Here is a 21,253-nt window from a genome sequence, read left to right as displayed (position 1 = left end):
GAACCAGGAACTAGCCACCCACAAGGCCTCTGTAATGTCAAAATTCGCCCCCCCCAGCTTACTGGTCCTCAGCCAGCCAACCACTGAATCCAGGCACCAGTGCAGGGCTTGCATAGTCACACCCAGCTCAGATTTAGAAGAGAAACAGAGATGGGCCTATTGATGCAAATTGATGGCACCACACTCTCAATCTCCTAATGATGCTCCAAACACATTCATATAGATGTTGGAACAGCTCTGGGGTCAAAATGATACCTGTAACATCCCACAGAGCAACTGCCAAGGAGATGAAGTGCAGCAACCCAATGCCACCCACTGAAACTGTCCTATAGGTAGCAGTGGAACCAGTGTAACACCACCCCCAACCCAAAACCCAGTCTAAGATACCGTAGTCAATGGTATCAAAAGCTACCACAAGATTTGAACAGAAGCAAGAGGGTTGTACACTTCCCCCCAAAAGATTATTCATTAGGGCAACCAAGGCTAACACAGTCTTGAAAACAGGACTATTAAACTGCAATAGATGAAGGCAACAAGTTTCCTGCTCAAGTACCTTCCCAAAAAAGAGTGTATTTGTGACAGGGTTGTGGTGATCATAAACTTCTGCAGCCAGGGTATTCTGTTTCTTTCCAGAAGCAGCCTTGCTATCTCCTCATTTCACAAATTATATATCGTCTCTGCCTCAGGTAAGTAAGAGCAGGTTTATCACAACAAATACTCTACTGTAGAGCTTAAGTCTTAATAACTGTATGTTGACAAGCCATACTTTGGAACATAGGAAGCTGCCTTATACACAATCAGATCACTGGTCCATCTAAATTCTGTATTGTCTACACCGCATGGCAACAGCTTTCCAGGGTTTCAGACACAGGACTTCTCTAACTACTGATTCCAGGGATTGAAACAGCTGAACACAAACCTTACACACAACAAATGAGTGGTGGTCCCTTGAAAAAACTCAGGTGGGCAGGGCAGTTTGCATGCAGCGAAGAGAAGGATAAACAGAAAGGTAGTGAAATCTCTTTGTAGCAGAGGTCCAGCAAATCTAAACAAGGCAGTCAGCTGAATTAAATTCTTCAACAGAAGTAAAATCAAAACATATTTAATAATTATTGTTACAAAAGTTGAGTGCCTCCCCCCCTCTCTGCTGATCAGTGGCAAGAGCCCATGGGGTTCTAGGAACTCACCCAGGATCCCACAGGTGGATCCCAGTCTCTCTTCCTCCTCCTCCTCCTTCCCAGAACCTCTTGCTACCAGATTCCCTTTTCCTCAAATACAGAGTTACCATGGCAACCTTCCTTACCCCAGTCTCTGTTTGCATCTCAGGGCAGGGGGGAAGGACAATCATTTTGCATTGTCAATGACCCTCAATTGTTTCTTAATGGCCTTAGCTTGGCCAGGTTCCTCTGCAGTTTGTATTTCTCCCTTTACATCCCAAATAACCAAATCCTACCATTTATTAATTTCTAGGGTTTGAGGGGTGGGGTTCCACTCCCAAATTTATAACATTATTTTAGTAGCACCCAAGGCAGCCAATGGCAGGAATGATTTTAAATTACAATAAAACAATTTTAAATGAAGTAAAGTTTTTATCGAAGTCAACAGTTACTTAATGAAAGCTTGTGATAAATAAAGCTGAGAACATCTGAAAACATAACTACAGTCAGGAAAGAAGATTCCTAAATGAAACTAAACAATTTTGTGATTTTCTGTTAAATCCATTACTTCAGCACGGTGGAAGCATCTTTTAAGGTAATAGCTGATGCGGTGGGATCAGTGCTCGGAAAACAACAGTAATCTAAAGAAAGCAAACAGCCACCACCACCACAGTTGGCTCTGTTGGTCCACTGTAACAACATACCATCTTTGTTAGAACTCACAACACAGTGTAAAAATCTAAGAGTTGCAGAACTCTTCTATCTAGATTTTTTTAAATAAAAAAAAAGTTTAGCTAAAATAACTGCACTAAGCTCCTCTCTACAACTTGCTAAAAATGGCAATGGAGGAATCCTTAACATTATGTTTAACATTGTGTGTAAGGTATTAGGATTTCAGGTTATGCAGGAACAAAGCAAAGGAGCTAAAAATATAAGAACCGCTAGTTAGCTTTGTCCGTCCTTTTGCTATCACTGGCTAGAGCATACAAATCACATAAGGCAAAGCAAAGTGCAACTGTTACATTACAAATGTTAACATCCTTCTTAAACAATGTAATGTGAACTTCTTTGTTTTGAATCAAGTGTTCTGTGTGCATTTTTTTAAATATATTTTTTTTCCATATAAGCAGCACAGTGCTATATCTCCCTAAGTGCTCTGTCTTACGAATGGTGGGAGAGTTCCAATTAGTGCTAGAAAGCTGCCTTCAATGATCTGACTATGGAAGGTCTGACAGGCTACCCTATTATTACAAACTACCTTACTGACTGAGAGACTTTCTTTAAAAACAATCACACCCACCCACACTCATTCAATATTCAGTCTGTTACAGTTACACAATAAAAGTAACCTAAGGCTGCAGTCCTGTTTACTAGGCCTCTCCAAATGCTTGTCTTTCAATGTTTTGGACTACATCTCCCATAAGTCCTTGACAGTATGGCCAATGGTCAAGGATGATGGGAATTTTAGTCCAGCAGCATCTGTAGAGCCACATGTTTCCCAGTCCCAAATAAAACATTACTGACTGAAAACAGCAAAGTGTGTTTTCAGATAGAGTCAGATAGTTATGTCTGAACTGGACCAATTTTAAATTAAACAGTTCTGTTTTAGCAATAAAATAACACTTCCAATCTGTAACTTGAATGTCTTAAGACTGTAAGGTGTTTTGTTTGTATGTATGTGCTCAGTTTAACTTCAATTCCTTAGTTCTTGTGCGGGTGCCACCAGCAGACTCAATGTTTTGTTCGTATATCTTCAGATTTAAGATGAAAATGGATTTCATACAGCTGGTAGTGTATGAGAAGAAACAGGCCCTCCATTTTTTTTTCACATAAGAGAAAGGTTATTCCAAGATGATTTCTATAATAATCTTATGTTAATACCTCAGGATTTTTAAATATTACCTTTGAAATATTGAATTTTCTTTTGTATTTATAAATAGTGTTGGTCATTTGTTATGCAATTTTAAAGCTTTATTGTGTTTCAATGATTTTAATGTATACTGACTTGGTTGTTTTACGAGTTACCGGTTTATAAATATTCTTATAAATAAAACTAATTTTCAGAAGACATTTGATTAAGCAACAAACAGAATGGAAGGATATGGGCATAATGCTTGTTCCACGTTTAATAAAGTCTAGTGTAAAGGCCAAGAGAAGTAACAGGACCACTCTATTTCCTCTTGTCACGCCCCACCTAGAGTACTGTGTCCAGTTTTGGACATCACAATTAAAGGCCACTGGCAAGTTAGAATGTGTGCAGAGGATGGTGGCCAACAAGCTCAAGGGTATGGAAACCAAGCCTTATGAGGAATTGTTGAGGGACTTGCATATGTTTAGCCTAGAGAAGACAGAGGTGGTATGATCGCCATCTTCAAATATCTAGAAGACTGTCACATGAAAGATGAAGCAAGCCTTGTTTTCAGTTGCTGCAGAGGGTAGAACACACACCAATGGATTCAAATTACAAGAGAGGAGATTCAGAATAAACATTAGGAACTGCCTGAGCTGTTTGACAGTGGAACAGACTACCTTGAAAGATGATGGGCTCTCCTTCGTCGGAGGTTCTTAAAACAGGTGGATGACCATCTGCCAGAGATTCTTCAGCTGTGATTCCTGTGTTGCAGGGAGTTGGACAAGATGACACGGTGGGTCTCCTCCAACTGTACAAATATATGATTCTATAAATCCTATTTATTGAACTGAGACGGCTACAAACTGTTGTCTATCCTGGGATCACCTTGAAGAAGTAGTGTTGCAAGTGTAGCAGCCCTGCACAGATCATCTGGGGAGAGCTGAAAGCTTGTTCCTGGCCTTTATTTACTCACCACCACCACCCCTTTCCCAGGAAAGTCTGCTACGAAAAACAACAAACACGTGTAACTAACCCACTTCCAACAGCACATTATTCAACAAGAGCAGACCTGTTTTAACCCCTCACCCTTCTCCATCAAACTAAGGCTCCCTGCTGCTTTTGCTACAGCAGACTCTGCAAGCCTTTCTTCAAGTTCCTCCTGGGACAAGGTCTCCTGGAGCAGCCAGAAGGGGGGGGAGGGAGGGAGGGGGGCCGGAGGGAGGGGGGCTGGCCCTGAGGAGGGAAAAGGCCCTGCTTTTCCTGCTTGGCAGGGGGTTGGACTCGATGGCCCTTGTGGTCTCTTCCAACTCTTATGATTCTATAAGGCCCTGCGCGCAGAAAGCTAGCCGCTTAGCGCCCGCCGCTTCCTTCCAAGCACACCTGAATGCCCTTTGTGTGAAAGCGGTGCAGCCCCGACCTGGCTTGGGTCTGGGCCCGAGATGCTGCCGATGCTGCGCGGAGGGCCGCCGCCCCCCTTCCCCCGGGGCTCCAGCCGCCTCCCCATCCCCAGAGAGGGAGCTTCCCGCCAAACCAGGCCCAGCCCTCGCCCGCCTCCCCTCGCCGGCCGATGGGCCCCCCTCGCCAGGCGAAACCCAGGTCCGTTCAGGCCTCACTCTGCACAGCCGCCCCGCAGGCAGGCAGGCAGGCCCGCCGAGGAGGAGGCGGCGGGGGCGGCGGCGAGCTGGCCTGCCTAAGCCCCGGGGTCACCGCCAGGCCGGGCTTCCCTCCCAGCCAAGATGGCGGCGGCAGCGGCGGCGGCGGTCTCGTAGGCAACAATCCCTCCTGAGGGACCACCGTGAGGGAGAGCAGGCCCGGGCCGGGCGGGCGAGGGAGGGAAGGGGCTTACCGTGCTGCGCCTGAGGAAGGAGGAGGCGGCGCGCGGGCCGCCCGGGAGGGTGGAGGAAAGAGCGGGGCAGGCCGAGCCTGTGGAGGCGCCGCGGCAGCAGCGACGTCGGCGGCGGCAGCAGCAGCAGCGCCGCCTCCAACTCCTCCTCCTCCTCCGCGGCCTCCTGGCGGCGGGCGGGCGCGCGAGGGGCGTGGCGTGAGGCCGCCGGGCCGCCCTCCGCTCCCCTCAGGGCGGCCGCAGTCCCTGGCGAGGGCGGAGGCAGCTCCGGGTACCAGCCGCTGGGAGAGGCGAGGAGGGCGGCCCTCCCTTCTTTCCCCCTCCGGAGGCCGAATAACGCGAGAGGAAGGCGCTGTCGACGCAGCGCGGAGGGTTTTAGGCTGCGGAACTGGCCGCCACAAGACGGGGTGGGGGGTGGGGATCAAGCGGTGCCGGATTTACGTATAAGCTAAACAAGCTATAGCTTAGGGCCTCACTCTCTTGGGAGCCCCCCAAATAATTAAAGGGGGAAAAACTGGATGTACATTTCCAAAATATAAGATAAAAAACAAAATAAAACCTACATACAGCAACAGTGTTTTGTGTTGTGTAGGCTCCTATGAAGTAAATAATGGGCCTTGCATGCTAGCCTGCTTCCTAAAATATCACTGGTTTGCTCATTTCTATATATAGGGTACCTACATTCTGCATGGACTGGTTGCATGGCAACATGTGCAAATGGCTTTAGATACCTATTAGGTCCATAAGTTACCATATAGCATATATTCAACACAAAAAACAGCAACAAGTTGTTGTTGACAAAGGACAGCTGGATATATAAAGGGCGCCATTACCTTCAGTAGCTTAGGGTCTCATCAAACCTAAATCCGGCCCTGGGGGAGTGTGATGGCGGCTGAAATATGCTCAGAGTTGAGAGTAAATTTCATGCTCTTTATTCCGCTCATAGTGGTGAGGAGGAATGGAAGTTCCCCCAGAATATCTGCTTTATATACATTATTTACACAATGGGGCCCACGTGATTGGTTAATTCCGGGATTCTCCTGTTGGCCAATCAGGTTGCGGATTCACTTCCACCTGGAGCTGGATTGGGTGGCTCCTGTGGACGAATCATACTGCTGCCTTCTGGATCCTATTGTTCTAGAACCAGACTGCTGCATTCTGAATCCTACTGTTCTAGGACCAATCAGACTGCTGCATTTTGGATCCTATTCAACTCTGTCCTTAAAGAAATGGGAGTGCCTGATCACCTCATCTGTCTCCTGAGAAATCTCTATGTGGGACAAGAAGCTACAGTTAGAACTGGATATGGAACAACTGACTGGTTCAAAATTGGGAAAGGAGTACGGCAAGGCTGTATATTGTCTCCCTGCTTATTTAACTTATATGCAGAATTCATCATGCGAGAGGCTGGGCTGGATGAATCCCAAGCCGGAATTAAGATCGCCGGAAGAAATATCAACAACCTCAGATATGCAGATGACACAACCTTGATGGCAGAAAGTGAGGATGAATTAAAGAACCTTTTAATGAGGGTGAAAGAGGAGAGCGCAAAATATGGTCTGAAGCTCAACATCAAAAAAACGAAGATCATGGCCACTGGTCCCATCACCTCCTGGCAAATAGAAGGGGAAGAAATGGAGGCAGTGAGAGATTTTACTTTCTTGGGCTCCATGATCACTGCAGATGGTGACAGCAGTCACGAAATTAAAAAACGCCTGCTCCTTGGAAGAAAGGCAATGGCAAACCTAGACAGCGTCTTAAAAAGCAGAGACATCACCTTGCTAACAAAGGTCCGTATAGTGAAAGCTATGGTTTTCCCAGTAGTGATGTATGGAAGTGAGAGCTGGACCATAAAGAAGGCTGATCGCCAAAGAATTGATGCTTTTGAATTATGGTGCTGGACTCTTGAGAGTCCCATGGACTGCAAGAAGATCAAACGCATCCATTCTTAAGGAAATTAGCCCTGAGTACTCACTGGAAGGACAGATCCTGAAGCTGAGGCTCCAATACTTTGGCCACCTCATGAGTAGAGAAGACTCCCTGGAAAAGACCCTGATGTTGGAAAAGATGGAGGGCACAAGGAGAAGGGGACAACAGAGGATGAGATGGTGGGACAGTGTTCTCAAAGCTACAAACATGAGTCTGACCAAACTGCAGGAGGCAGTGGAAGACAGGAGTGCCTGGCGTGCTCTGGTCCAGGGGGTCATGAAGAGTCGGACACGACTAAACAACAACAACATTCAACTCAGTACATAACAGTGGCCAACTTGGAGGGGTTTATAAAGGGGTGAGGCAAAAGTCATGGGGGACAAAGGCTATAGGGGACAAATAACTCGGACACATGACTGCTTTTGAGCACGTCTCTCACTTGTGGGCTTCCCATAATGGGCACCTGGTTGGTCCCTGTGGATGCCGGACTGAATGGCCCCTTTGGCCTAATCTAATGAGAGAGCATACCGTATTTTTTGCTCTATAGGACTCACTTTTTGCATCCTAAAAAGTAAGGGGAAATGTGTGTGCGTCTTATGGAGCGAATGCAGGCTGCACAGCTATCCCAGAAGCCAGAACAGCAAGAGGGATCGCTGCTTTCACTGCACAGCGATCCCTCTTGATGTTCTAGCTTCTGAGATTCAGAATATTTTTTTTCTTGTTTTCCTCCTCCAAAAACTAGGTGCGTCTTGTGGTCTGGTGCGTCTTATAGAGCGAAAAATACGGTAATTCTCATGCTCTCTCAGAGGCACTGACTCTGCTTGCCAGTCAGGCTGAACCTGTTGAATTGCCTGCCAGGCAACTATCCAAAGCATCGGAGCCCTGCTGCCAGGAATGCCACATTGACTTGGGACTCTTCCTTTTGTGGCTGCTATCTTGTTCTACACACCCACCCAGGACACAACACTCCCTTCTGGCTTGGGGAAAGTGAAGAGAAAACAGATGAAGAGAAACCTCAATTCCCCCCCCCGCCCCCATCCCTTGTATAAAGCGTCCCAAATGTAGCTGAATGGCTGCCTTTTGTGCCCTTAAACCTCTTGGGCTCACATTTGCAGCCTGATTCAGCTACAGGCCTCCACTCAGATTAACTCTCCTCTTAAAATCTGTATTCTTTTAATTAAATAAACCAGCTAGTTGATGGAATTTACTCTGTTTCCTTCCCTTGCAACCTTTCTTTTTGTGCAAAGGATTTTTCAACACTGGCTCAGGAAGCTGTTTCTGGACATTTGGGCAGATGGAGTGGAGATGTCAAACTTCTGCAACACATAGATACTTATCCAAGTTTGACAATGCTTTAAAATGTCATATTTTTTCATATTTTTTTTGTGAAAGCTATGCGTATACTTTACTCGAATCCAGGATTACCCACCAGATCTGCCAATCCCCAAAATTAGTTTTTTCACAAGACCATGTTCAAGTCAGTGGAAAAGAGCTCATCACTTTGACAACTGAAGACAGGCTAATATTTTATTTTTCAGCCAGCTGATAAGGCTAGAGAAATGGCAGGAAAGGGTGGCAGCATTATTTTTTCTGAGGCTGCTTTCCATTCAGAATTGTTACATCAGGGAACAACTGTAACTTATACTTTCAACAAGTCACATATTTTCTGGGACAAGGAGTGTCTGAATGGGAGAAAGAGAAAAAGCAGCACAGATTTTTCTGACATAAATTCTGTTTGTTAAGGCATTCCACTCTAAAGCTTTATAACTCTTAATTTGCTCTTTATTTCAAATGGGACTATTTCACAAGCTGCTATGGTTTTCTGTAACATGCCCCTCCTGGAAACTACAGCATATAAAAGGTTAGGGTGTTAATTGAGAGATAGCCTTTTCCCTTTTTATTTATTTTTAGCTTGCTAGCTTTGTGCCTGGCATGCTCTGGTCCATGGGGTCACGAAGAGTCGGACAGGACTAAACGACTAAACAACAACAACAGCTTTGTAATGGGCAATGATGCTTAGCTGATGAGTTTAGCTGAAGATGCTGGCTTAATGGCTTCTGATCACTTGCTGTTTGTCAATGAATGCCAGTGGCTGGTGACTGCTGACCTAGATGGGATGTAAATATAATAAAGCATTTTAATCACATCTGGAGATAAGTTGTGGATATTATTTGGAACCACCATGCCTGCATTGCATTCTAATAAATTTCAAGCTGCAGTCTCCCTGCACTCTTCTTGCCCCCACAAAATAATATCAGTCCCAAAAGTTGATTTTTCAAAATTATTTTACTGAGGTTCATTAAAGATACATGTCAAGAAGTACAATTAACACAAAGAGAAAAAAAATAAACTGAATAAAATGCAAACTATTAACTATTCAGGTGGCCAGCCCAGGGTGTAGCTATGCAGCAGTAAGAAAAAAAAGGTCAATTGCACTGGAGAAATACCTTCAATCAGGAAAGTATGGTGTGTATGATCAATAAAGCATTAATCTCTCTCAATCAACACCCACTGCTCTAATTACCCAAATTTGACCATCAATAACGACTGGCACATTTATATTGCTTTGGTTGTTTTGGTTTTTTTTCTTCCCCACGAGATTTCACATAGGAAAAAGCAAGTATCATAAAAGAACTATTCAAAATAATGAAGAAAGCCAACTATTCTGTTGCTGTGGAATGGTGAGAGGAGATGAGTGGCTGACACAATGGATGCTTGTTCCTTCCAGTGTTGCTGAGCCAATATGGCTTCTTAGTATTCTGGGAAGCTGCAGGCTATAAAGCAAGCCAGATGATGACCAGGGCACAAGTGATACAAGTCTTGTTTTGACGTTGCCCAAACACCAGTTAGGGCACATAATTGTGCTTACCATGCTGCAGTACAGGTGGCAAAGACGACACATTTTGCAAACTGCACTGCATCCTCAAATAGCCAGCCAGCGGAACACTTTCAGTCAGTCCAGAAGTTGCCAACTCCCAGTATGGGGAAGAACCCGTGTTATCATTAAGGACCCACTAGCTATACTTTTGATGGATAAAGCCACTCTACTTTCAAGAGAACTTGACTTCGCAGTTGTTGCAGTTCCAACTGAAGTATTAAATGCCAAGCCATTCAATCAGGAAACCGTTTAAGAAATCACCAATTTCTTTGTATCAGGTAAAATGCTGTTCCTTCCATCTGTGCTAAAACTATTATTATTTATTATTATTTTTATCCCACCCTTCCTTCCAAAGGAGCCCAGGACAGCAAATGCACAAATGATAAATAAATCTAAAAATATTCCCAATGCTAATTACACAGAAAGAAGTTGCTTACATGGACATTATGGGATGAAAGCGGGGAATGCTTACAGCATCTACCAGTTTTTAATTTTGATGGACAGTTCAACTGCCTTGCTTTCATTTTCATTTATACAGACAAAATTATTTGCAAAGGACATAGCACTGATATTTAAGAGATCTGGTCCATTTGCAGTATATTTTCCATGGCTGACATCTACACTCAGCTAACAATGGCAACTAGTGACAGAAGCAAAGTTGAATAATGGGGCAATGTATAAATGCTTATATATAGGTGCTTATGGGTCATTCCTTATATCTGAAGCTCCCACAAATAATTCTAACAAAGCCTGCTTTTCATTTGGAAGTGGAAAAGGCCAAGTTCTTTGGAATAACTTAAATGGGCGAGAATCAGTTACTATACAATAAGGAGAAATAGTGCAGTGTTATTTATTTCACTAAAGGTTAGTTTTGTCATTTGTAACCTTTAATGAGTCCATGGATCCTACAGATTAGGGCTGCAAACCCTATACTCAGTTTCCTGGATACAAGCCTCACTGAACTTAATGAGACAACTTTTGAGTATGCATTTATAGTATTGTGCTGCAAGACTATAGTTGTGTGCACACTTACCTAGTTAGGAATACATCCCTCAGACAGTAGGATTGCTCAAGATTGGGTTGTGCATAGCTGTTTTTAATTTTTTGTTAATTATCTGTAGATATTTGCTCATGTTGGTGGCCAAGACGCTGTAGACATTTTGTCACCTCGCTTTTTGACGATGCAGTGACTTATTGATTGGTACCGTTGCCTCATCCATCACTGGCACACACTTGACTCAAAAGGTAGTGACACATTTGATTTCCTTCCACCCCCACGTTGCACAAAGGCTTAGAGCAGACTATTAAAAATAATGTACTGCCTGTATCTGAAGCAAATACTGTTGTCATCGTTACTTAAACCCTTTTATGCACCAATCCTAAAAATGCTGACATGCCTATGTTGGTAAAATTGATGTGTCTGTACCAGAGCAAGTAGATGTAAGATGACATTGACGTGTTTTTCCCCCCTTTCTTTGTGTCATGCCCCACACTACCTCCTGTGGCACGTGTAAATCACCTCCTGTAACATGCAAGCTCTTGAGTTTGTGCAAATAATCTTTACATTAATTTCTGTTTATCACATTTTTATCCCATACTTCTTTCAAGCTCAGAGCAATGTATGTAGGAGGTTGTCTCATTTTATGTTCACAACAACCTCAGGGTCAGAGCTAAGGGTCTGAATATAGCCACACGCAAACACAATATGCTAGCTGCACTGTACATAAACAACCTTCAGTTATTTTGGGGGACCAAAAATAAAGACTTGAATGACTAAGATGAAATAAAGTAACTAACAGAATTAATACTTCTAAAACCACCTAGTGATCTAACGCCCGCTGTTGTCAATGCATTAAATCTGTTGCTATTGCATCCTTGATAGCTGACCATCCCCTCTCTGCAAATAAAGCTCTACCTTTCTTCAAGGTAGGCTGTTCACTGTTGAACAACTCTTACAATCACACCATTCTTCCTGTTTTGTTTATCTCCTTTTTCCTGCATTTTAAGTCATTCATTTGGTTCCTACCAACTGGATCAATGGAAAACCTATTTGCTCCATCATTTATGTGAGAGCCTTTGAACTACCAGTATTTGAAGACTCTTTTCCAGGCTCAACACACCCAACACCTTCAACCTTTCCTCATTGTGACTTAGTCACCAAGTCTTTGTTGCTCTGCCATCACATTTGCTTTAATGTTGTATGCTTGTGCATTTTAAAGCCCTGCTATGTTAAAAGAAATTTGGAAGGATAAGATGCAAATATCCTAATAAGTATTTTGTTGTACCTTTTTTTAAAAAAACTATTTTAAAGTAACTCATCCTTGGTGATTCCTGTTTGAGTGAAAGCCAGCACAAAGAGTTGCCATCACACACACAGCCCACCCCCCTCAGGGCTGCTATGCCTTGGAGAGATTTGTGCAGACTATAAGAACCGGGTGGCGCTGTGGGGACGCTGTGTGGAGGAGCTGGGACGCGGGTGGCGCTGTGGGTAAAACCTCAGTGCCTAGGACTTGCCGATCGTATGGTCGGCGGTTTGAATCCCCGCGGCGGGGTGAGCTCCCGTCGTTCGGTCCCAGCTCCTGCCCACCTAGCAGTTCGAAAGCACCCCTAAGTGCAAGTAGATAAATAGGTACCGCTTTATAGCGGGAAGGTAAACGGCGTTTCCGTGTGCTGTGCTGGTGCTGTCTCGCCAGCTGCAGCTTCGTCACGCTGGCCACCTGACCCAGAAGTGTCTTTGGACGGCGCCGGCTCACGACCTCTAGAGCGAGATGAGCACGCAACCCCAGAGTCGGACACGACTGGCCCGTACGGGCAGGGGTACCTTTACCTTTATAAGAACCATGGCCAAACACATGCACATGCATGCTGAGTACAGCACCCCCCCCAGTGATTCTTAGATAACTGTCATTCAAATACATTTTGCCTTGGACAATGGAGATAGAACATAGCCATTATGGCTAATAGACACTGATACCCTTATCCTCCATGAATTTGTCTAATCCTCTTTTAAAGCCATCCAATGGGATCACTACCTCTTGTGGGAACTAATTCTATAGTTTAAGTATGCACTGTGTGAAGAAGTACTTGTCTCTGTCCTAAATCTTCCTACCATGTATAATTCTATACACCTATGTCTCCTCTTACTCACCTTTTTTTCTAAACTAAAAAGCCCCACATGTTGCAACTTTGTCCTCCTGATAATTTTGGTTGCCCTTTTCTGAACCCTTTCCAGCTCACACAATATCCATTCTGAGGTGAAGTCACTAAAACTGTACATACTTTTATTTTCAGTTCCTTTCCTAATGATTCTTAACGTGGAGTCTGCCTTTTTTTCAGCTGCTGTACAATGGATCAACATCTACATCGGAGTATCTACCCCAGTGTTTTATTCCTGGGGAGGCACCACCAGTTCAGATCCTATGAGCGTATATGTGAAACTAGGATTCTTTGCCCCAGGTCCAGCCCTTTACACTTGTTTGCATTGAGTTGCATTTGTCATTTTACTTCCCGTCCCGCCAGTTAGGAGAAATCCTTTTGGAGTTCCTTGCAATCCCTTTTTGTACTTTGTCAAAAGCTTTTTGTAAGTCTAAGCACACATATTAAGCTATCAACATGCTTATTGACATTCCCAAAGGCATCTAAAGGGTTAGTGAAGAAGAAGCTGTAGTGGCACAATAATTCTGTATTTAATATTGCTTTCCAGCCTGTAACTGGGGAACTTTTGGCCATCCAGAACTCCCAATCTTTCCTTCCCATGGTTGCTGGGGCTAATGGGAGTTGTAGTTCTGCAACACCCAGAGGGCCAAACGATTCCTTTTTGAAAATTGATGTCACTTTTTCAGGTATGGAGGCTGATCTTAAGGTTAAGTTGCATGTTTTTGTTGCAAAGCCAACAGGAGAAGTCGAAGCAACACAGCATCTGGTGGAGCCTCCAGGACCGGGCTATTCTGAGGGTGCCAGAAGGCTCGGGGTTGCTTTTCCTCGGCTGGCCCTCTGGAAAGAAGCGAAGCCTCCCCTTCCCGCCGAGACTCAAGAGTCAAGACTAACTGAGGCAGCCGGTCTGTTCCGGAACGCTTGAGCCGAAGTTAAAACTCCGCGCCCCTCTCGGGTGCCCTTACGCGGGGGCAAGTCCCGCTGCGCTCAGAGCGGCGCTTACTCGCAAGGAAGCCGGCTGGAGCCCAGGTCCCTGAAGCGCGCCTGCGGGAGGAAGTAGCGCCGGGGCCGCCCGCCCACCTGGGCTTCCTGGCTCCTCGGCGCCCGCTTCTTCGCTCGCTGAGGAGAGAAGAGGCGGCCGGGACCTGGCGAGGAGACGAGGCCGACCGCCGGAGAAGCAGCGCCCGCTTTCTCCCTGCTCCAGGTCTTTACCTCACAGAGACTAAGTGAGGGCCGCTGGCCTTATTAAGGCGGCGGCGGCAGCAGCACTCGTCAGGCAGAGAAGGGTTAATGGCCGCCGCGCTCTTCGCGGCGCTACTGCTGAGGTTGCTGTTGCCGCCGCCGCCAAGCGCGGAGGGATACAGAGCAGGAACCTTGAACGTGGCGGTGCTGAGGCTCCGAAGCCCAAAAATGTCTGCCTGAGGGGAGGCCCCGCAAGTTCCGTCGAGACGGGGCGGGGGAGCAAGAAAGGCAGACCGGGAGGCGCGGGCGGGGGAAGGAAAGGGAGGCCGCGGGCGGCAGTCGACGGAGCGGCCGAGCGCGAAGAGGGCAGGAGGAAGGACGGGCTGAGGGAGAGGAGAGCGCGCGGCATTCTCGCCCCTCCGCTCCGTCTTCCTCCGCTGCTGCTGCTGCTGCTTCTTTCCTGACTGACTCCGGGGCGGTGGTGACGCTGCCGCCGCCGCCGCCTTAGAAGGAGAAGAGCCACTTGGAGCCGGGCAGCGGGGCCGGGAACCGGGTAAAGGCAGGCAGGCGTCACGGAGGGAGGGAGCGGGAGAAGCGGGCAGGGGTGGGGACCGAGGGGAAGGGAAGCCGGTGGCGGCTCCCTCCCCGCTCGGAGGGAGGAGAAGCGGGGACGCGCACGGCCCGGGGCGCGCGCCTGGGCAGTATCGAGCCTGGTGCTGAGAGGCTCCGGCGCCCTTTTTTGGGGAGGCGGCCGGGGCCGCGGGATGGGCGGGCAGGAGACCCTCTCTGGGCGCGGGGGCGGCAGGGCTGCTCCTCTGGCTCTTCCGCGCAGGCCGGCGGGGTTGTTCCGGGAAGCGCGGCCCCTGCTCCTCCACACACGCCGCGCTCTCCAGTTCTCTTTCCCGCGAGAAACCCCTTAAACTTCGGGTTCCTGGCGGCGCGGAAGTGGCAGGCGGAGAGGTGGGCGAGAGACTTATTGTTCGCAGCTTCGTCGAGGGGAGGGAGTCGAGCGCCTGCCCAGCCGCTCACTTCCCCCGCTCGGCCTGCTTGGGGGACTTTGCCTCCGCTCCGGCGCTCTTCGTTCTTCCCCTTCTGGGCTGCTCCTGTTAGGCAGCCCCTCTTGCCCGCTTCCCGAGCCCGGGCTTGCAGCTCAGTGGCGCGCCTTTCTTCCCCAAGGCGAGGATTAAATTCTGTTGGATGCGAACATCTCTGGGATGGAGGGAGGGAGGGAGGAAAGAAACTTCCACGGAGTTGGCTCTGCTGCTGCTGCTGCTGCTGCTTTTGGGTGCCTTTGAGATGCGGGGAGGAGTGAACGGTCTTTGGCTTTGCGAGGGGCTGCTCAAGGCTGAGGGATGCCGTCCTCCTTGTTTTGGTTAACGCGCCTCTTCCTTTCCCTTTTGTTGCCGCTTAGGACTCTCCGTAAGTGGATGAAGATGAATCCTCAGCAGCAGCGGATGGCCGCTATAGGGACAGACAAGGAACTGAGCGACCTGCTGGACTTCAGCGCGGTAGGATATTCTTCGAAGTCTTCTTATGGCTTCTCCACGGTAAAGCGGACCGAGAAGTGGGGCAGCTGCGTGCAGGGCTCGGTTGCTTCTGGCTCAGCCAAAGGGGAAACTTGGATGTAATAACTAGACTCCCGTATTGAAGGCTCTGGGTCAGTCAGCTGAACTGGTTAAAATCCAGCTGACCCATAGATAGCCATTGGGTAGCTTTTCTTGTTTGTTTTCCACAGATAGCTCAAAGGGTGTTTGTTTTTCCCCTGTAAAAAATGCAGTGTAGGTAATGGGGAGGGGGACCCCAAGCAGCTTAATCCTAATCCTATTTGCTCAGAAGAGTGGGACCTGCCTTCATGTATCCATAATTAGGGTTGTAGTCTGTTCAATTCTGCGCATGTTTGCTCAGAAGTAAACCTCATTGAGTTGAATTGGACTTACTCCCAGGTAAGTCTGTGTAGGATTGCAGCCCTAGTATCTTTATTCCTGTTTTGCACTGTAATATTAGATTGGAAGCAAGTCATGATGTCCCACAATGTCTTACATTATTATTTTTTAAATCAAGTGTATTTTGTGAAAGTAAAATACAGAATACTTACTTGGCTTTGTTAGGTTATCCTGCACTTGTATTATTTTGACTAATAGACCTATTATATTGAGTAATAAACTGGTCATGTTACTGACCTTAAAAATTGTACCACTAATTCTCTGTGTTATGAAACATTTTTAAGCACAGCTAATGCTATTAATTTTTCTATGAATGTATTCCCAGCTTTTTTACTTTCCAAATACACATAACTGAATTAGTTTTCATTCCATGCTGACTGAAATGCATCCACTTGTTTTGCAGATGTTTTCTCCACCTCTTAATAGTGGGAAAACTAGACCAACAACACTAGGAAGCAGCCAGTTCAGTGGATCAGGTAAGAGGCAGCTAAAAAACATAAAAGTTCAAGAGCAATGCTGTTGTATTATGTTATATATAAAATCTTAATTTGTATGTGACAAACCTTTGTGGATGAAATATATAGTCTTCAAGGAGTTAAAACAAATGCTGTAAACACTTTAGAAATGAGTTAGTTTTCTGCTGGAATCTCTAGTTTGTTGATGCTGTGGAATGAGTTTAAAGGTTAATTCAATTGAGAATATTGGGTTTGCAGGAAGACAGGTATTTGTGAAAATGTGGATATTCAGTTTTTTATCAGTAATTTGGGATTATATTATTTCCTTTTGAATTTTAAAAAAACTTTTAGTGACTTAAGTAACACTAACATAAATTCAAAATATTGAAGTTGAAAGCCTTTTGTGTAATTTATACAAAATTAAGGCATAAAGCAAGACTAGAATAAAGTACAGCTAAATAGGGAAAACAGCGTTTTGTTTCTAGAGTTCACCTGGCCAAATTAAGTAGGAAAAGAGAGGCAAATGTATAGTGTATATTGACCAGATTGAACAGATGTGTATTTATGTGTGCATAAACCATTTAATTTGGGAGATGAAGTATTTGCTGAGGAATTAAAATATGAAATTGAGTTGTATTGAAGATAATGCTTTTCCTTAAAAATGCTGTAAATTGCAATGGCAGCAGTGCAGAGCTGTTATTCTGTGTTCTCCAGTGCTCCTAGAACCTTGTGCCTAAAACATGCTTTCTGGCATTCTTCTCTCTCCTGCATATGTTATGTATACTTTCATATCCTACTTTAAATTCACTGTAGGCATAATTGAGCTGCAGATTTAAAATAGATGACTATTTTAGTTTGACCAGTGTAGAATGATATGAGATTGCATTATTGGAAAGCATTTTTGGAGAATTGTGTTGATCTGTTGTACTTGTTGTCTTTTATAGATAAGGAAAATAAAACATATTATCAAATGCTACATTATTAGTTTTGGAAGCACTGTTGCATTTTTATTTGTGTTGACTTTTAATTGTCAGGGGTAATCTAGTAAGTATTTCCATAATCTTAACTGGGAATCTTGAGTCTTGTCCTTCCTCACAAATCTTTGGTATTCTATCTAAACTTGAATTACCCAAGGAGATTAACTTCTGAATGGCTAAAAAGCAAGCCGGTCTGTCTACTAGTTTTGAGTCTTTTAATATTGTTGCAGCAAAGTCTGAATTAAACTCTCAACAAGTATTGTTGAATGAAAATTAATATTTAGATTGCTGTTGGATAATTTTAAAAAGGTTTTGATATATTTCATAATAGACCCAGTGTAGACATCTACCTGGTGTCTAATCACAGTGAAGTGATTTGGAGTGCCTTGTGTGCTTGCAGTTTTCTTTGTCATGTGGACATTTCTTCCCCTACTTCATTTAAGAAATAACTATTAATAGCATTGTATCTACATCAGTGATATTGTTAATCATAGTTAAGCCAAACATAACTTTCAAACTTGTAACTATGGTTATTGGACTGCTGCTGGAGAATACAGATAAAGAAACATAACAGTGTTTTAATTTTCCTGTACAGCTTGATGTGGAGTTGCAAGTATATGCCATTTTTCTTTGGGAAATGAATATGGCTGCAAACAGGAAGCTTCCCAAGGCTTTCTAATTTCCTAGAAAATAGCAGCTGCAAGCAGCTGCAATTGTACCATAGTATACACAGTTTTCTGAAGCAGAGTTATGGAAGCAGAGAATGACAATCTGTTTTTCAGCATAAATATGTGATAGGCTTATTGTATTGAAATATATGTCATATTTATGATATAACCTTAAACATATATTTTGAGAGGTTTGTCTATAATTTCAAAATGTCTGGATTTCATGTTCACAAGTAACCCTCACGCCCGCGTCCTTCCTGTTAAATATTAATGTAAATCTTCTGGATCTCAGTAGTGGTTTTGTGCTTTGTGCTCAATTTGTTAAAAACCTGTTACATGAACCTGAATGGATTTGTCTCTTTCAAAAGCCTATAATCTAAAACTGAGACTTGACGAACTCTTCCAGTAGTTGAATTTTACGTGCATGTGAGAGACATTAATTTTTTAACTTGTTGCAAATGATTTGCAGTCACATGAAGTAAGTTTGGAATCCTGTGCACATTTATATCAGAATAAGTCACACTGAATACTCAGTGACTACTTTAAAAAGTCAACATGGAAGATTGTAAAATTTACTACAGACATTAAGGTTCAGTTATCATCTACAGAAAACTTTCATCATTTGTGTCTTGCTGATGGTGAAATAAGTTCTGCTACTAAGAAGAGCCCTGATAGATCAGGCCAAAAGCATATCATGTCCAGCATCCTGTTCTCACAGTAACCAACCAGATGCTTATGGGAAGCCTGCAAGCAAGACCCAAGTGAGATTCAGAGGTCTATTGCCTCGGACAGTGGAGGCAGAACATAACCACCATAGCTAGTAGACATTGACATTCATATTCATGAATTTGTTTAACCCACTTTCAAAGCCACCCAAATTGCTTGGCTACCTCTTGTGGGAGCAAATTCCATAGTATAACTCTATGCTGTGTGAAGAAATACTTTTTTTTGTCTCCCCTGAATCCTCCAACGTTCAACTTCATTGGATGGTTCCAGCTTCTAGTATTATGAGAGAGGGAGAAAAACTTCCAATCTGCTTTCACTACATCATACATAAACTCTATCATGCCCCCTTAATCCTTCCCCCCCCCCCACAAAACTAAAAAGCCCCAGGTGTTGTAACTTTTTGTCATGGAGTTGTTCCATCCCCTTTATTATTTTGGTTGCCTTTTTCTGAAAAAAATCCATCTCTAAAATAACCTTTTTTTGAGGTGAGGCAACCATAACACAGATCACATAATACTAATTCTGTTATGACTATGCTGGCTGGCTGTAGATTTCCAAGCCCAATTCAAAGTGCTGGTTTTAACCCATGAAACTCTTTATGGCTAAGGATCCAAATAAATTCTGGAATGCCCCGCCTCTCTTCTGTTGTTTCTGTAAAATGCCATTCTGTCTTTCTATGTGTCTTCACCAGTCTGGATGATTTGTACTAAGGTCTAAGGGTCTACTGTCTGCTTGTGTGAAGCTTGCCATTTGCTTCACAGACAGTAGCTTGTATTTGACGACTGGGCTTAGCTTGAATACTCAGACAGTCTTACCTGGTTAATGGGATCAATTCCAGTTTGTTTTGGAAGTACTTAGTTCCTAGTACTTAGGCATTACCACAGGTCAAAGGCACATTCCAGCCAGGGCAACAAATTTGAAGAGGATGCAAGGCTGATGAGGGGTCTGGCCTTGGGGCCAGAGCACTGTATTTGGACCCTGCGTCTGAGAATTTCCTCCCTGGCATAGACACTGCCTCAATCTATAGATCATTCATCCCCAGTTGTACTTCGGGGCTTGTTACTGTTACCATGATGTGATAATGATACACTTACTGGGATTTCATGAATATTTGCAGCATATTCCCTTCGTAGGGAATCAGCAGTTGGATGTTGGCTTCCTGGGGCCTCCTGTATGGGTTTCTGTAGGTGTGGGCTTTCTTCAAGGGGAAGGGGTTCTTACAGAGATGTGGAACGAAATGCCGTCAGTATGCTCATGGCATGCAGTTGTGTCTCAGATGGCAAGTTTCTTACTTTATGGCAGATGCCACATGAATGGTTCTTATAAAAATATTGTTGCTTGTGTTTTGCTTCCTGATGTTTAATCACTGATAAAATGTTTTATGTCTTGTTAGCCCTCTTGAGCTTCTCTGAGGAAATGCAGGCTATAAGGATATATATTACCTATATGTTTGTGTGCGCACACTCACGCAAACTGTGGCTGATGTGGTCTAAACTAAAGTAGTGAAATCAGGGTGGCTGATGTGGTCTAAACTAAAGTAGTTAAATTACATCAATGATGGCATTAGCCTCTTTTACTTGTTTGTTTGTTTGATGTAAGGTGTGTCTGGAGTCACCCTCATTTTGGAACAGCAGGCATTGGCAGTGTATAGAAACACACTTTAATGAATGAAATCTGGGAAGAAGGCTGTAACATTCTTACTTGGGGGGTGGGGTCAAGCTCGTGACAGCTGTTCATGACATCATAGCATTGAGGCTAGACTGTTGCAGTTGGCTTGATGGAGTGGCACTTTATACACTGTTTGAGAGCTGTATTTGATACAGACCCAGGGTATCATTGCTTTCTGCAGTATCAGTTGATGTCAGTAATGTGGATTTTTTTGGGGGGGGGTTGTTCTGTCCAGAAAGAATGCAGATCTGATTTAGTGTATTTCCCCCCCTAAATATCTATTTTTCAATTTGATTCTAAATATCTGGAAACATTTTATAGTAGCCAAAAGTAATTGAGATACTTGTTTAGAAAATAGATAGATAGTGCACTTAGTGGTTTAAGCGTTGTATTCAAAGCTCTACTTAGAAATTGTTTCTGTTGGGGTGTTTAAAAATATTTCAAAATGGCAATTAGAGTATTAGAGTTGAAGAAAAATGTGAAGATGTTAAGAACCCTTAAATTGCTGACTTAAATCATACCTGAACATCTAAAGACATAATATAATATTTATGGAAATTTTGGAATCACTGAGAAAAATATTTTTTTTCTGGGGGCTGAAAACCAGAAATGTATACATTACTTTCTTAGCTTATCTTCACTAACAATATATATAACTTACCTAGAATATTCAATTATACTAGCATATTTATGACATTTACAGAGCAATCCGTTGTAGGTTTACTCAAAAGGAAGACCTGCTCTGTTTAGTGGTGAGTGTACATAGGATTGTAGCCTCAAAAGTATAGTGTCTTGGGCTGCAATCCTGTACCCACATAGCTG

The 21,253-nt window shown here is 44.3% G+C and overlaps 3 protein-coding genes across 12 annotated transcripts in view; 1 reads left to right on the top strand and 2 right to left on the bottom strand.

Moving 5' to 3' along the window:
- ZNF280D (zinc finger protein 280D) overlaps positions 1–5,001 on the bottom strand; it is a 36,680-nt gene extending 31,679 nt beyond the window's left edge. For 2 of the 4 annotated variants that reach the window (XM_028705197.2, XM_028705201.2), the window contains exons 1-2: positions 4,856–5,001; positions 3,687–3,817 (exon numbers count right to left, since the gene is read on the bottom strand). The gene's annotated coding sequence lies outside the window, so the exon portion shown is untranslated. The remainder of the gene's footprint in view (positions 1–3,686; positions 3,818–4,855) is intronic. The other 2 variants (XM_028705198.2, XM_028705200.2) reach the window with 2 other exon arrangements.
- Positions 5,002–13,697: 8,696 nt separating this feature from the next.
- Positions 13,698–15,016, bottom strand: LOC144325490 (uncharacterized; the record flags this gene model as incomplete). Its single annotated transcript, XM_077918908.1, has 1 exon — positions 13,698–15,016. A coding segment is annotated over one exon (996 nt), but the record flags the coding sequence as incomplete, so codon positions are not given.
- Positions 14,412–21,253, top strand: part of TCF12 (transcription factor 12) — a 145,494-nt gene continuing 138,652 nt past the window's right edge. For 4 of the 7 annotated variants that reach the window (XM_028705856.2, XM_028705859.2, XM_028705854.2 and 1 more), the window contains exons 1-3: positions 14,412–14,547; positions 15,406–15,502; positions 16,341–16,413. In XM_028705856.2, the coding sequence (XP_028561689.2) occupies positions 15,422–15,502; positions 16,341–16,413 (154 nt within the window). In that variant the 5' untranslated portion in view covers positions 14,412–14,547; positions 15,406–15,421. Of the gene's footprint in view, positions 14,548–15,405; positions 15,542–16,340; positions 16,414–21,253 lie in introns of all 7 variants that reach the window. The other 3 variants (XM_028705855.2, XM_028705853.2, XM_028705851.2) reach the window with 1 other exon arrangement.

Source organism: Podarcis muralis, chromosome 14 (assembly GCF_964188315.1).
Source record: "Podarcis muralis chromosome 14, rPodMur119.hap1.1, whole genome shotgun sequence".
NCBI lineage: Eukaryota > Metazoa > Chordata > Lepidosauria > Squamata > Lacertidae > Podarcis > Podarcis muralis.
This window is presented reverse-complemented; position numbering and strand designations above follow the sequence as displayed.